At 41.7% G+C, this 17442-nt stretch overlaps 1 protein-coding gene across 1 annotated transcript in view; it reads left to right on the top strand.

The window, feature by feature from the left end:
• Positions 1 to 17442, top strand: part of LOC139407631 (voltage-dependent R-type calcium channel subunit alpha-1E-like) — a 138791-nt gene that overhangs the window by 30017 nt on the left and 91332 nt on the right. The window contains exons 2-3 of the mRNA XM_071151463.1: positions 8258 to 8527; positions 16222 to 16327. Coding sequence (XP_071007564.1) covers positions 8258 to 8527; positions 16222 to 16327 — 376 coding nt within the window. The remainder of the gene's footprint in view (positions 1 to 8257; positions 8528 to 16221; positions 16328 to 17442) is intronic.

Raw genomic sequence — 17442 nt, 5'->3', positions numbered from 1 at the left:
GGTTTTCATGTCCATTCATCATGATCCATTACACCTCATGGCACAACAAGCTTCTTAATACTAATATAGAAGTATACTTTTCTATCTTCAAACATGCAAACATTGTGTAAAATAATCATAAAGTCTAAAAATGTTTATTTTTTTAACTAGGCAAGTCCATTAAGAACAAATTCTTATTTACAATGACAGCCTACCGGGGAACAATTGGTTAACTGCCTTGTTCAGGGGTAGAATGACAGATTTTTACCTTGTCAGCTCGGGGATTTGATTCAGCAACCTTTCAATTATTGGCTCAACGCTCTAACCACTAGGTTACCTGCAGTCCTCTAAAAACTGAGCCTTGTTAACAAATAATTTAAACGACTTGCATTTGTTTTTTATTATGTATATGTTTTTTTGTTGTCTTTTTCTAGTTCCTTGGTGTCCATGTCACCAACAAATTATCTTGGTCCAAACACCTGATGCAACCAGCATCTTGACTGATTGCATCACTGGCTGGTATGGCAACTGCTCAGCATCCGACTGCTAAGCATTACAGAGTGTAGTGCATACGGCCCAGTATAAAGGTCACTGGACCTTTATACCATCTAGGACCTTTATACCAGGCAGTGTCAAAGGAAGGCCCTAGAAATTGTCAAAGACTCCAGCCACTCTAGTTGTTGACTGTCCTCTCTGCTACCACGCGGCAAGCGGTACCGGAGCACCAAGTCTAGGTCCAAAAAGCTCCTAAACAGCTTCTACCCCCAAGCCATAAGACTGCTGAACAGATAATCAAATGGCTACCCGGACTATTTGCTGCTGCTACTCCCTGTTTATTATCTATGCATAGTCCCTTTACCCCTACTTACATGTACATATTATCTCAATTACCTCGACTAACCTGTACCCCCACACATTGACTCAGTACGGTTACCCCTGTATATATAGCCTCGTTATTGTTATCATTGAGTGTTACTTTTTTAACTTTAGTTTATTTACTAAATATTTTCTTAACTCTTATTTTTCTTAAATCTTCATTGTTTGTTAAGGGCTTGTAAGTAAGCATTTCACAGTAACACCTGTTGTATCTTGCGCATGTGACAAATAACATGTGATTTGATGATTTGAAATTACTGTGGAATCCCACAAAAAAATATTTTCCATAGGGCCTTATCATCAATCAATATTTAAGCTATAAACCATTTGCGTGTCTTAACCATTTCATTGTATGAGAGACACAGTCTGCTCCAAAAATATTTTGTGTGTTTTGATGCTGCCTTTTACATGCACTGAAACCACCAAAACATTTTGTTTTTAAAACAACAGTCTTAAAAACACCAACTATTCAGATTGAAGAACCACTTTGGGTGTTTCAGAGTACTTCTATTCTGTTTTAAAACACTTTCAGTGTATCATGACACTTACATTGGGTTTACATTGGGTTTACAATCAAACTTCCTCCAAACACCAGAACTCAGGTTAGATACACTACTTTTTATGGTTTCATTACACAATCATGATGTTTTGAGTCTTTCTAATTTTCCTCCACTGTACTTTTGGTGCTAACAGCACAATAATGATAGACAATATCACTATAATGACAGACAGTATCACTATAATGACAGACCGTATCACTATAATGACAGACAGTATCACTATAATGTGCATGAAAATAGAGTAGTAAGGCACAGGTGTCATGTGTCAAGAACTGGCTTGAATTAAAATGTGTACAGTTACACACTGACTGGACTTCGAAATTATTGATATACACCCATTGATTCTTGAAGAATATATTGTAACTTATAAATGGCTCATGAGCTTAGTTCAACTGGTGTACCCCATCACAACCCAAAATACAAGCTTTACTCCAATGTTTGGAAACAATGTCATTGTCAATCCTCAAAACTATCATTTTGGTGGTCAGTCCTTGCATCCATAGCTGTTTTTATGAATTTGAGAGGGATTACATTTCTCCATCCCCATCCCTCAGCTGTTTACTGCAGATTTCCCCTTTAAAGTTTCCATTATGTGACTGTCTAAGTTATTGTTTCAGTGCATGCACTTGAACAGTTAGCATAGAAGTTCGGTGCCAAGGGCTGCTCATACAAGCTGTGGATCCTTTTGGCCACATGATCATGTTTTCTACCTTACCTGAAAGTGACAATGTTATTCCCTAGCTATTCGTGACTGAAATGGCAGAGACAATGGGTGAAAATAAGACAGACAAATATCTACCTTTCCTTTGTTTATTGAGCTATGTTTACACAGGCTACTACTGTAAATACATGTCATACTACACTCTAAAGTTTAAACCATACCTGATGAAACAGTAGATAATAATATCCTTCGGGGGATGAAGCATTGTGACGTGTGCTTGACAATATAATTGTGTGGCTCTTGGGGAGAAACAGGCTCTGTGGTGGAGGTTGGGGGAAAAGGAGAAGGTGTCTTTTGTGCACAAAGCACAGTGTTGGCAAGTAGGAGGACAAATCAGACATACAAGGGTGTACTGTCGCTATGGCAACTACTGTTAAGATGACAAGGATGCAGCTTTATGCAGTAGCTACGTAATGATTTCAAGCTGATACTCCTTGGCGAGCTGCTTTAATTAACAGGGCGTACGAAGGGAAGCAGAGACAGATGCGCTCTACTTTGATTCACCCGGGTTTGATTAACATCAGGTGTCCTGACACTGGCCTGCTCGTCTGGGGCACACTCTCTCTCTGCATGTCTAACACTATACACGTCAGCTACTACAGCGAGTGAAATCACTGCAACACTAAACAAAGAGCTGCAGTTAGTTTCAGAATGGGTGGCAATGAATAAGTTGGTCCTAAATATTTCAAAAACTGAAAGCATTGTATTTGGGACAAATCATTCACTAAACCCTAAACCTCAACTACGTCTTGTAATACATCATGAGGAAATTGAGCAAGTTTAGGTGACTATACTGCTTAGAGTAACCCTGGATTGTTAACTGTTATGATCAAAACATGTTTATTCAACAGTAGCTAAGATGGGGAGAAGTTTGTCCATAATAAAGCACTGGCTTGCCTTTTTAACAACACCATCAACAAGGCAGGTCCTACAGGCTCTAGTTTTGTCGCACCTGGACTACTGTTCAGTCGTGTGGTCTGAACAGGTGCCACAAAGAGGGACCTCGGAAATTTAAAATGGCTCAGAACAGGGCAGCACGGCTGGCCCTTAAATGTACAAGGAGAGCTAACATTAATAATATGCCTGTACATCTCTCATGGCTCGAAGTGGAGGAGAGATTGACTTCATCATTACTTGTCTTTTGTAAGAAGTGTTGACATGCTGAATGTATCAAGATGTCTGTTTAAACTACTAGAACACAGCTCGGACACCCATTCATACCCCACAAGACATGTCACCAGAGGTCTCTTCACAATTCCTAAGTCAAGAACAGACTATGGGAGGCGCACAGTACTACATCGAGCCATGGAACTCTATTCCACATAAGGTAACTGATGCAAGCAGTAGAATCGGTTTGAACGAACTGGTGGAACAGCGGGGACTGTGAATAGACACACACAGACACACATGCACATACACATGATAAAACCTGCACTCTACACACACGTACACATGGATGATTTATTGTAAATATGTGATAGTGGAGCAGTGGCCTGAGTGAAAACACTTAATGTATTGGGTAAAGTGTTATGAAATGTAATGTCATGTAATATTTTAAACGGCATATAACTGTCTTAATGTTGTTGGACCCCAGGAAGAGTAGCTGCTGCCTTGGCAACAACTAATGGGAATCCTTAATACATACAAATACAAAACAGAGCTGCTTGGCTTTTGAGAGTGTATACCGTGCATTTAGAAAGTATTCAGACCCCTTGATTTTTGTCAACATTTTGTTACGTTACAGCCTTATTCTAAAATGGATGACTTTTTCCCCCTCATCAATCCACCCACACACAATACCACAGAAATACAAGAATTTTAGATTTTCTTGCAAATTCATAGAAAATTGAATAATCGAATATTACATTTACATAAGTATTCAGACCCTTTAATCATTACTTTTTTGAAGCACCTTTAGCAGCGACTACAGCCTTGAGTCTTATTGGGTAATACGCTACAAGCTTGGCACACCTGTATTTGGGGAGATTTTCCCATTCTTCTCTGCTGATCCTCTCAAGCTCTATCAGGTTGGATGGGGAGCATCACTACACAGCTTTTTTTCAGGTCTCTCCAGATATGTTCAGTCAGGTTCAAGTCCACTCTGGCTGGGCCACTCAAGGATATTCAGAAACTTGTCCCGAAGCCACTCCTGTGTTATCTTGGCTGTGTGCTTAGAGTTATTGTCAAGTTGGAAGGTGAACCTTCACCCCAGTCTGAGGTCCTGAATGCTCTGGAGCAGGTTTTCATCAAGGATCTCTCTCTACTTTGCTCCATTCATCTTTCCCTTGATCCCAACTAGTCTCCCAGTTGCTGTCGCTGAAAAACATCCCCACAGCATGATGCTGCCACCACCATGCTTCACCGTAGCAATGATGACAGGTTTCCTCCAGATGTGACACTTTGCATTCAAGCGAGGGGTTCAATCATGGTTTCATCAGACCAGAGAATCTTGTTTCTCACAGTCTGAGAGTCCTTTAGGTCCTTGGGCAAACTCCAAGCGGGCTGTCATGCCTTTTCCTGAGGAGTGGCTTCCGTCTGGCCACTCTACCATAAAGGCCTGATTGGTGGAGTGCTGCAGAGATGGTTGTCCTTCTGGAAGGTTCTCCTATCTCCACAGAGAAACTCTGGAGCTCTGTCAGTGACCATCGGGTTCTTGGTCACCTCCCTGACCAAGGCCCTTTCATGATGGCTCATTTTGGCCAGGCGGCCAGAACTAGGAAGAGTCGTAGTGGTTCCATTGAATGATTGAGACCACTGTGTTCTTGGGGACCTTCAATGCTGCAGAAATGTTTTGGTACCCTTCCCCAGATCTGTGCCTCGACACAATCCTGTCTCTGAGCTCTACGAACAATGCCTTCGACCTCATTGTTTGGTTTTTGCTCTGACATGCACTGTCAACTGTGGGACCTTATACAGATAGGTGTGTGCCTTTCCAAATCATATCCAATCAATTGAATTTACCACATGTGGACTACAATGAAGTTGTAGAAACATCAAGGATGATCAATGGAAACAGGATGCAACTGAGCTCAATTTCGAGTCTCATAGCAAAGGGGTCTGAATACTCATGTAAATAAAGTATTATTTTTTTCTTCTTCTAAAAACCTGTTTTCCCTTTGTCATTATGGTGTATTGTGTGCAGATTAATGAGGACATTTTTAAAAATGTAATCCATTTTAGAGTAAGGCTGTAACGTAACACAATGTGGAAATAGTGAAGGGGTCTGAATACTTTCCGAATGCACTGTAGATCAGTGTTTGTTACTTTAATACACCATGTCATGACAACATGTCCAAGCCGGTGTCAGAACCTTTTAGCGATGTTGTGTTATTGAAGCAGCTCCCATGCTCTTCATCACATGCATTCAATACATTATGAAAATGTGTTGACATGTCATACACAAGCACACATGCTCATAGGCACGCTTGCGGCACACACACACGCATGCACACACAGTGAGTCCTTGTGTTTACTTGTTCCCCACCCTGGTGCACTTTTGTTTCTACAGAGACGTCCTTTGGAGTTTAAAAAAATTAATAATTATTGGCTTTTGAGAGAAAGCTCTGGCAGCTTGGGGAGGCTGGGGCCTTTGTGTTAGGATGGCTCTGTGGTTAGAGGGGCTCTCTGCAGAGAATACCTTATTTACACAGCAGGTCTATTCTGTTCTATTCATGGAGCCTGTCTGCATCATTCAACACAATCTTTAGGAGTCCCCAACAGAGACTTGTTTAGTTCAAGACTAATCTAGACAAACATCAGTCTCATAATCAGGTTTCAGACAAGAGCCGAGCAGCTCCTTTAAAACCTCAATGCCGATAGGTGCTTCCAGAAATAGCAGCTATTCTCTGAAGAGTCTCATGTCAGTTAATTTGTTCTCTAGGTCTGTGATCCTTTCCTCTTGTACTAATGGAGATGTCAGGACCAATATTGAAAACAAATCACATAGAACCGATAACACACATATTTCTTTGGGGGTTAAATCAGCTTTAATATTTCAGATAGATTATAGGTTCTATCAATTTAATTGTTTGTATAATCTTTAATCTGAAACATTAAACACACCTTCTCTCTCTTGTTTTGCCTTTGCACTACTCATTTAATGGACACTGTACACGTCTACATGGATAACCTTTATTGTCTCTATATAATATACGTTTGTCTTGTGTTTTTTGGGCTTACAGAACTTTAAATCAAGCTTTGTAATGTCTCTTCACCTTGGACAAAGTAAAGCATGATTTCCCCCTTGTTCTATTTTGGCCTTCCATGCAGTGCAGCTGTCTATCTAATGACCTCGAGATGATACTGGATCACTGCCCGCTCTATAATCATTCATACTACCAGGGCCTATTGGTTTCACTGCTAGTTTAACTCAGCAATAGATCCTTATTAGCACCTATCCTTTCTACCCACATCATAATCATTTTAATCTCTCAGTTTCAGAAATTATATGACTATGGCTAATGATTTCACACTCCGAGCACACAGTTTTCTGTGGGCTGTGGTTAGTCTAGCAAGTATTAATATCTTTCCCTCCTCAGTGTGAAATCTTTGAAGGTTTTTTCTTGGCTCTCAATTTGAGTTTCTATGTTAGTTTTGGTATAAAACTGCAAGTTTACTCCACATTTATAAAATGTTTTACAGATGTTGTATCCACATTTAATGTGAGATACTTGAGTCGTTTTGGAACTGGGGAATCTGCCAGTGTTTCGATGAAGTAGGCTAGCAGTTTCCTCTGTCTTGTGCTCACTCCACATATCCATTTCCTGTTCAGAACACACAGCAGCAATACGCCCACTCACTAGGAGATCATGCCCTAAAACAGTGACTTTTACCCAGCAATTACCTTTTATCTCCATACAGACTGTCTCATAGTGGAGAACTGCTAAAAATAGAACCTACTCTTAAAATGTCTCATGCCTCCTATGTAATGAATTTCTAACATGTGTTTACTCTACATTTTGGTGCTGAACAGATTCCACATTATTCATGAAATATGTTATCTTGATAATACTGACCTATTTATCTATATGGATTTTGTCTTTTTACTTGGATTCAAGTACTTTCATTACTAGGTTGGAGGCTTACTTTTAGGGCAGCTAGTATAAAAATGATGACTAAACTTTTGAATTATCACCATGGCTATATGAAATAGATATTTTCTTTATCTCATGGTATTGAATTTGAGGCACATAGCCTATCTGAAATGTAAGGACTAAAGATAAAGGCAAACATAGGGCAAAACATGGAGACGCGTTTTCTGTGCGTAATGTGGAGCCTCGCTTCGCATAACAGGTGCCACCTCATTGCGGATAAGTCTGCTGAAAAGACAGCACAAACATAGTGCTTGTACCTTTGTGACTACCCGTGTAGCTTGTTGCGCATCGAAGGCTTGAGACGTGGTGTGGTCCGTGTGGTAGCAAAAAGCAAGCAAGATTTTTGAAAAGGAAAAAAGTTTGCGCAGTGCTTTATTTGTTTTGTTGCGGTGGGAATATGTTTATGGCAGATGTGCAAGAGAAGATGAGAGAGTGAGGACAGGTGGTGTAATTAGAAGCTCGGATTTCGGTTTATCGATGGACCGTACAAAATGCTCTTGTTCTTTTCTGTCATGTGGACAAACCTTCGGGAGACGTGTCTTATGGTGGCTTTTGTGCTGAGAACAGTTTCGGTGGTGTCTGGATGCACCGCCCCTCCACAACGGATCTTATGGAGATTTGTTTAAGGAAATATGTTTAGCCTTGATTTGACATTTTGAGTCTCGAATTATATATATATATATTTTGCTTAATAGGTTTGAATGCGGTCTCTTGGACAATTGATGTGTTTCTTTGTAACCTACCCATTCGTTGAAGACATGCGTCGACTTTGATTTATTCACAAGAAGTAGAAAGCCCACGGTCAAAGAAGTAAAGGCTTGAATTCAAACTGTGAACTTCAAAACTGAGGAATATTTATTTGTGAACATGCGGATAGGAATATTTATCATCACTTGTTGCCTTGGCTAAGGACATCACGATGGACTAAAACGAGTATTTTATTCCCGATCAAATTACTTGCTCTACCCCACCCTGCTTCCCAGGGGCTAACCCTCTCCCCTCTCTCCTGTTTTTCTTGCTCTTCGCAGAATGTCCCGGTTCGGAGACAACGTTCCCGCCATGTTGGGCTCCGGGGATGGGGGCTCCAAGCGCAACAGGACCCGGGAGGGAGCGCCTGTATCTACAGGTGGTGGAGTTTCCCCAGCCTTTAAACAGACCAAAGCGCAGAGAGCTCGCACCATGGCCCTGTACAACCCCATCCCTGTCAGACAGAACTGTTTCACCGTCAATAGATCACTCTTCATTTTCGGGGAGGACAACATTGTTCGGAAGTACGCAAAGAAGGTCATAGAGTGGCCATATCCTTTTGGTTAAGTGTAAACACACACACACACACACACACTTTCAACGAAAGTTCTTATCTATATAGAATTGTCTATCATATGAATGTTTTTCTTATCATCATGAAGAACAGTATAATTCAGCACCAGGGACAGCACCAGCACCAGTTGTATAACTGGTATTTATAGGAGGGTAGGGATTTTATTCCACAAAGCCAATGATTTGATTTATCTGCCTAGTTCCATCTTTTAACAAATTGATTTCCAACATTTATTAACCCACACACACACACACACACACACACACACACACACACACACACACACACACACACACACACACACACACACACACACACACACACACACACACACACACACACACACACACACACACACACACACACACACACACTGAGGTTCACTTCACTGACCACTGACAATCCACTCAAAGTAAAAGCAGACATGTTTTAAACCATTGATCACGTTTCCCACTGAGTGAAAGTGCTGTCCATGCAACGATTTCCAAATGGTTAAAACTTTAGGGCTTCATCTGTGTGTCATTGATTAAAAGGCCTACAAACATTGAGTCAAGCGATATGGCTAGTATAACACTAACAATACAGTGGCATCTCTTTGTGGTGCTAGATTCACATTGTTAACCTGTTGAGATTCAAGTCTCTACTGATGTTTTTGAATCAGGATGATGGAGCTGTTCTTGACTGCCAGAAATGACCAACTGTCATGATCAAGTGTTTGAGACTGAAACCTGGTTAGTTGGACAGTGTTTTACTCGATGGTAATGGTTTTCTTGTAGCATTGCAATGCTGTAGGTATAGATCTATTTTATCAGCGAATTTCAGATTCCGTGTTTTTCTACATGTTATGTTAACAGTATAGCTTTTGGCCTTCTTACACACCCCTCTCTCTGGTGTTTCCATCAATGTATGGTTAATTCACATTGTTGAATTGATTTTCCTAAATTGGATCAGTATCTGAGGGGACTCTTGAATATAATTTAATGCCACCTTTTTCATTGGTTGATTTGACTATGAAAATGTAATATGGTCTAAGTATTATTCAGGATATCATAGGGGAATCTGCATCAGACAAGCAATGGATGTTATTTGTATGATGGTCAAAAAAAACAAAAGAATGTGTGTTATCTTTAAAAAACTCCAGTACTGTATATTATATATTGTTAGAAACTGGGTGGTTCGAGCCCTGAATGCTGAAACCAGTTTATAATAGCAATAAGGCACCTCTTTGGGATTTGTGATAAAATACCACAGCAAAGAGTTGTGTCCTAGTAATCCGCATTGCATTGTGCATAAGAACAGCCCTTAGCCGTGGTATATTGGTCATATACCACACCCCTTCGGGCCTTATTGCTTAATTCACATGCAAGATTGTCTTTGCCTTTGACTCAGTGGGAGAGTGTGACTCGCATGTCAGTCAGTGGAAACTGAATTAGACACGTAGATCTCCATTTTCCTCCATGCAGCTAATGACTTTCTGTCAACAAGATGCAGGTGTTGCCGACCATAATGATCACTGGCTGTAGATTTGAGGCATATCACCACATTTTCACGTCACGGAGGAGAGGAGATGGAGAGTAGATGGAGGGATGGAAAGCTGAGAGGGTCACTAATAGCCCTGAAATGACTTGGCACTACACCAAAGCAAATGGATTGCCTTTCTCTTAAAGTAAGCAACACAATGCCCTTATGTTGGTCAGCTATTGTTTATCTACAGTAGGCCTACACCAGGTGTCCCACGTGTGTTATTACTGTCCTGCCCAGCTGAATGGCTTTCTGATATACTATTATAACATAATAGTCCTTACACTATAATTTTAAAGGCCCAGTGCAGTCAAAAGTGTGATTTTTCTGTGTTTTATATACAGTACCAGTCAAAGTCATTCTATGGTTTTTCTTTATTTTTACTATTTTCTACATTGTAGAATAATAGTGAAGACATCAACACTATGAAATAACACATATGGAATCATGTAGTAACCAATAAAGTGTTCAACAAATCTAAAAAATATTTGAGATTTGAGATTCTTCAAAGTAGCCACCCTTTGCCTTGATGACAGCTTTGCACACTCTTGGCATTCTCTCAACCAGCTTGATGAGTTAGTCACCTGGAATGCATTTCAATTAACAGGTGTGCCTTGTTAAAAGTTAATTTGTGGATTTTCTTTCCTTCTTAATGCGTTTGAGCTAATCAGTTGTGTTGTGACAAGGTAGGGGTGGAATACAGAGGATAGCCCTATTTGGTAAAAGACGAAGTCCATATTATGGCAAGAACAGCTCAAATAACCAAAGAGAAACGACAATCCATCATTACTTTAAGACATGAAGAACTTTGAAGAAAGTTTCTTCAAGTGCAGTCGCACAAACCATCTCGCACTATGATGAAACTTGCTCTCATGAGGACCGCCACAGGAAAGGAAGACACAGAGTTACCTCCGCTGCAGAGGATACATTCATTAGAGTTAACTGCACCTCAGATTGCAGCCCAACTAAATGCTTTACAGAGTTCAAGTAACAGACACATCTCAACATCAACTGTTCAGAGGAGACTGTGAATCAGGCCTTCATGGTCGAATTGCTGCAAAGAAACACTACTAAAGGACACCAATAATAAGAAGAGACTTGATGGGGCCAAGAAACACAAGGAATGGATTTTAGACCGGTTGAAATCTGTCATTTGGTCTGATGAGTAGAACCATTTTTGGTTCCAACCGCTGTGTCTTTGTGAGATGCAGAGTAGGTGAACGGATGATGTCCGCATAGCCTAGTTGTTAGAGTGACTAGTAACCGAAAGGTTGTAAGATCGAATCTCCGAGCTGACAAGGTCAAATCTGTTGTTCTGCCCCTGAACAAGGCAGTTAATTAACCCACTGTTCCTAGGCTGTCATTGAAAATAAGAATTTGTTCTTAACTCACTTGCCTAGTTTAATAAAGGTAAAAAAAAATATATGTAGTTCCCACTGTGAAGCATGGAGGAAGAGGTGTGATGGTGTGGGGGTGCTTTTCTGGTGATACTGTCTGATTTATTTAGAATTCAAGGCACATTTAACCAGCATGGCTACCACAGCATTCTGCAGCGATATGCCATCCATCTGGTTTGCACTTAGTGGGACTATAATTTGTTTTTCAACAGGACAATGACCCAAAACACACCTCCAGGCTGCGCAAGGTCTATTTGACCAAGAAGGAGAGTGATGGAGTGCTGCATCAGATGACCTGGCCTCCACAATCACCCAACTTCAAAGCAGTTGAGATGGTTTGGGATGAGTTGGACCGCAGAGTAAAGGAAAAGCAGCCAACAAATGTTCAGCATATGTGAGAACTCCTTCAAGACTGTTGGAAGAGCATTCCAGGTGAAGCTGGTTGAGAGAATGCCAAGAGTCTGCAAAACTGTCATCAAGGCTACTTTGAAGAATCTCAAATGTAAAAAATTATTTGGATTTGTTTAACACTTCTTTGGTTACTACATGATTCCATATGTGTTATTTCATAGTTTTCATGTCTTCACTATTATTCTACAATGTAGAAAATTGTAAAAAAATAAATAAAGAAAAACCCTTGAATGAGTAGGTGTGTCCAAACGCTTGACTGTTACTTTATACTTCCGCACTATGAGGTTGGAATAAATCTGTGAAATTGTGAAAGTTATGATAATGCCCTTACAGTGTAAGAGCTGTTTGAAAATACCTGAAATTTGAGCCTGTTTAGGTGTGATGTAGTTTTAGCCTGCCTGGTGACATCACCAGATGTTAAATGAGTTAATAGACCAATAAGAAAGAGAGTTCCAAACCTCAATCCATCTATTGTTCGGTTCCTTGCAAACATATCGTTGTCTATGCAGTTCCTGACTGATTCTCGGCAGTTTGTGGCTATCTTTCTGTTTTGTTGGGTGGAAAGTGCATGAACTAACCCCAAGGTTAATGTGGCATTGTGTAGGGAGTGTCTCATTTCATCTAATTAACTTTGTGAAATTAATGAACAATCATTATGTCTAATGACGTCTGATCAGTCTGCTGTATCATGTAGTATAAAGTGATTAGAACTGGAACTGATGGTCTCATTCAGAGTAATTTCCTGTCATGATGTGACGCAGCACAGGCTGCTGTTCATAAGCTTGAGCTTTAGCATTTAGAGAGCTCTGGTAAATTAACCACCGTGAACTTCGTAAAACACACACACACACACACACACACACACACACACACACACACACACACACACACACACACACACACACACACACACACGCGCACAACACACAATACGCTCTCTATGCATGACAGCCCACTGCACCTCTCTCATTCAGAGGGTTTGGGTTAAATGCTGAAGACACGTTTCAGTTGAATGCATTCAGATGTGCAACTTTCTAGGTTTCCCGTTTCCCTTATTAAAAGGTCATAGTTGTGTGCAGAACAGCATGCTTCCTGGTATAAGCAGCTCTTTTTTTCTACTGCTCAATTAAAAGCAGTGATCAATGAGGGGTTTATTTCAAGGCATCCGTGACTGGCATGATGCAGGAGCAGCAGGTGTGTCAGGGGTCGATGTGGAGACTGGCAGGGGCTGGGTGGAGGAGCCAGGCAGGCCTAAGGAAACACGTTGCCCACTCTGGTGCAGGGAGCCTGGGGAGGAAGAGCTCCTGCTCTCCCTGTCTGATGAACACTGGGAGGCTGCTACAGGAAGTGCCCCGGGGTATAGGTACTTCTTTAATAATGGATCCTTTCCATGGCAGAGCAGGTCTGAAGGATAAGGTGCTGACTGACTCCACCCTCTAGAGCCCCCACCCTCCCCCCAACAGCAGGAGTGGCAAATCAGCTTCATTCAATTTCAGATGGCACAACGGATCTGGCATTGGCATATCCCAACATTTACTCCTGGTTCCAGTATTCTTGGTTGATCTGTGTGTAATTTTATTGCGATCATTCGAAATGATGTTAGCTCATTTCTAAAGACAGCCTTGCTATTCTAGATCTAATTATCTCAACAAGTTGCCTTCCATCAATCCATTCTCTTATGAATGAATGTAACCCTGACATTCATTCATAAGAGAATGTCAATATTTGTTCAACCAGAAATGTACTTAAACAGTTTTAAAAATGGCCACCTGTTGTGTTTGAATGTCTTTGTTTACTATTATAATCCATCTACAAGCACTATTTGGCTTTTCCTCATGCTTGTTTAAAATCATCCTGTATGTAATATACACAGTGAGGTCCACAATTATTGGCATCCTTCATAAATATATGCAAAATAACTGTATTCAATAAATAATAGAAATACTGAGCTATTATTGTATGCAAAAAAAATGGGGTAATTATTGAGACCCCTGTTTTCAATACTCTAGCACGCTCCCCTAGCAAGGATACCAATACTGAACCTTTTTCTAAAATTTTCTATGAGATTGGCAAAATGTAGTTTTTTTGGGTCAATTAACAATTTCTTTGTGGATTTTGATTAGTGCTTGGGATTATTGGCTTGCTGGAAGATCTACTTGAGACCAAATGTCAGCCTCCTGGCAGAGGCAACCAGGATTTGGGCTAAAAAATCCTGGTACTTACGACATCGCAAATCTCCTATAAGGAGATGCCCTTGATCAGTGTACAAGAGGTAACCATAACTCTGGTGGATGGAGCCCTCAGACCCTCCAGAGTCTGCAACCCCTTGCTATTATAGGCCAATATAATAGCTTCCATAATCCAATGTGATAACCATTGACGAGAGAGGGGTCTCCCCTTGCAGAGTGCAGGTGTGTGGCTCCTTATCATGAGGGGAGAGGCTCACCTAATTTGCAACTCGACCTGTCTGTCTCTGACAGATGTGTGCGATTAGTTTTTCGAGCTTCTGAGATTCAGGTGAATCCCACATGTGAGATATTGAAAGGAGTAATTGAAAGAGAACCCTGACTCAGCCACAGCGATTCATTATTTTACCCCATGTGTGTAATAAGATTTGAAGCCAATCTAAGAACGTGTGCACAGATGCACAGATGCACCCTGTATCACATTCCATCTCCACTGCTATTTTTAACCTGTTTTAGAGCGGGAGTCAGCGCAAACTTGTCAATGTGACTCATACGTCCCCACGAGCCCTCATTACAAAGTCCCTTCGTGGATAAATGACAGTTTTCTCAGAAGGCATTTCATGAATGATAAAACAGAATTATACATATATTGGGATAAAAAACCTAGAAGTTTCTCCGCAGCCCCATACCTCTTCAATAGAGGCCAATTATAAGACGATACTGTAGATACACCTATTCCTGGAGAAATCACACTTCTCACATTGGATGATATAAACACACATGGTTTTGTGTAAATTACTGTTGACTGAGTGAAGAAGAGATTTTACACACAAATTAAATGAATAAGGCAGGACTTGGTATTGATTGTCAGGAGGGCTGTTGCAACATGTGGGGAGTCGCGATAGCTCTGACTGCCGCCAATTAAATGTGAGCGCTGACTTTTGGCTGAGAGGAGCCTGTTGCCGTGGATACCTCTCTCTATCCCCCCTATCTCTCTTTCTCTCTGAGTGCAGTGTCAATGGTCTTCTTGCAGCTGCTCTTTGTGTCTGAGGGGATGGAGGTACAGTAGGGTGTGGTTGTGGAGGAGGGCCCTGACAGAGAGAATCATGGTAGGTTGTTCTCTAGCACATGTAAGAGGACAGGAGTTTTCTTTAAATCCTGGTTGAATATAGTTTGCGCAGTGCTCCCATTAGAGCAGGCCAGGAAGGATTTAATCACAGCAGAAAGTCACAAGTGTTACTGTATTGTAGCTTTTGTTTATTTAGTTATTTAATGCTCAGAAGATAAGGGGTGTGTGTCCCTGTGTGACCCTCCAGGCAGCAACTCCAGCTGCCAGCTCTGTTTGCATTGATCTCCCCCCCTCCTCCCCCCTCTCCACTGAGGAGATTTAGGCTCCCTCATTCTCTACCTCATTTTTCCACACAGCCAAAATAAATCCAGTGCCCACGCACAAAATTAGAGAAATGTGCAACGTTCGCTCATCCCTGTGGCACATTTAAACCTGCAATCACCAGGGGTTCCTTGGCAAGCTTGTAGTAAAGTGCCCTTTTTTGTAGAATCAGCCTCCTGCTCTTCCCACACATCCCCAGCACACCCAGACTTGCCTCTCCTCCAGCTTTCCCTCCAGCTTTCAGGGTTATGGCCTGTCTCCTGCTACTGTCCTCAGCTACTGTGGACAACAGTCTCTTGCCCCTCTCCTCTCCATGGCTGGCTAGATGGACATTGTGAGGATTGTGAGGAGCTGACAGTCAGGTTCTCTGTGAGTCAGCCAGCTGTATGGAGGAGAGGAGGAGGCAGCAACAGCACTGCCAGGTGCTCAGCAGCAGGCTGGATTAACACTGGTCTGCCTGCCAACAGAGAAGTAAGAAGAATAGATGCATCCTGACATTTAATCAATGAGAGGGATTTTCATCAAATGTCTTAGGAATGTGAGGCAGTAGGAAGGGGGTGTTTTAGATAGGTGTGATGATACTGTCATCCTTGTCATTCTGATTGGGGATTATTCGACCTCAGCACACTAATATCTCTCTCATTTTGGGATGGAAATTCTACATTATGTCTTTGTTTTGTAATCTCACAGGTTACAAAAATTAGAAGAATAGAGTTTATGTTAAGTATATTGTGACAAAGTATTCTTCCTTAACTTGTTGCTTCACTCCGTTTGAGTACATGATCCTCGCCACCATCATCGCCAACTGTATCGTCCTGGCCCTGGAGCAGCACCTGCCTGGAGAGGACAAGACCCCCATGTCTAAGAGACTGGTGAGTAAACCATCTACTAATACACTGTGTCTTAAGTCAGTCATCATCAGTGGGGTTCTCCATCCATGCAGAAGCTTATTTCAAAAACACAATTCCCTCCCAATTCCTTATTCATGAAATTTGGTATTTAATTGTTATCTGACATTTTCTCCAAAGGTTGGAGAGAATTGGATAGTTTCAGCAAAACGAGAACACTTAATCTTGTTTTATGACTTTTGAGTACATTGTTAGCTTGGACATTAGTTGTATTTTGTTTTTTATTGTAGTGTTTGTTGTTATTATTTGATTTGTTTTTGTTATTTTATATTATGTGTTGACTAAGATTGGGGATGGGGTATGTTATGGATGGGGTATGGCTCCAGGGGTATGTTTGGGATGGGGTAGGGCTCCAGGGGTATGTTTGGGATGGGGTAGGGCTCCAGGGGTATGTTATGGATGGGGTATGGCTCCAGGGGTATGTTTGGGATGGGGTAGGGCTCCAGGGGTATGTTATGGATGGGGTAGGGCTCCAGGGGTATGTTTGGGATGGGGTAGGGCTCCAGGGGTATGTTATGGATGGGGTAGGGCTCCAGGGGTATGTTTGGGATGGGGTAGGGCTCCAGGGGTATGTTATGGATGGGGTAGGGCTCCAGGGGTATGTTATGGATGGGGTATGTTATGGATGGGGTATGTTATGGATGGGGTATGTTATGGATGGGGTATGGCTCCAGGGGTATGTTATGGATGGGGTATGTTATGGATGGGGTATGTTATGGATGGGGTATGTTATGGATGGGGTATGTTATGGATGGGGTATGTTATGGATGGGGTATGTTATGGATGGGGTATGGCTCCAGGGGTATGTTATGGATGGGGTAGGGCTCCAGGGGTATGTTATGGATGGGGTAGGGCTCCAGGGGTATGTTATGGATGGGGTAGGGCTCCAGGGGTATGTTATGGATGGGGTAGGGCTCCAGGGGTATGTTTGGGATGGGGTAGGGCTCCAGGGGTATGTTTGGGATGGGGTAGGGCTCCAGGGGTATGTTTGAGATGGGGTGGTGCGCCAGGGGTATGTTATGGATGGGGTATGGCTCCAGGGGTATGTTATGGATGGGGTAGGGCTCCAGGGGTATGTT

This window comes from Oncorhynchus clarkii, chromosome 4 (genome assembly GCF_045791955.1).
Source record: "Oncorhynchus clarkii lewisi isolate Uvic-CL-2024 chromosome 4, UVic_Ocla_1.0, whole genome shotgun sequence".
Classification (NCBI taxonomy): Eukaryota; Metazoa; Chordata; class Actinopteri; order Salmoniformes; family Salmonidae; genus Oncorhynchus; species Oncorhynchus clarkii.
Note: the sequence above shows the minus strand (reverse complement) of the source record. Positions and strands in the feature narration are given on the sequence as shown.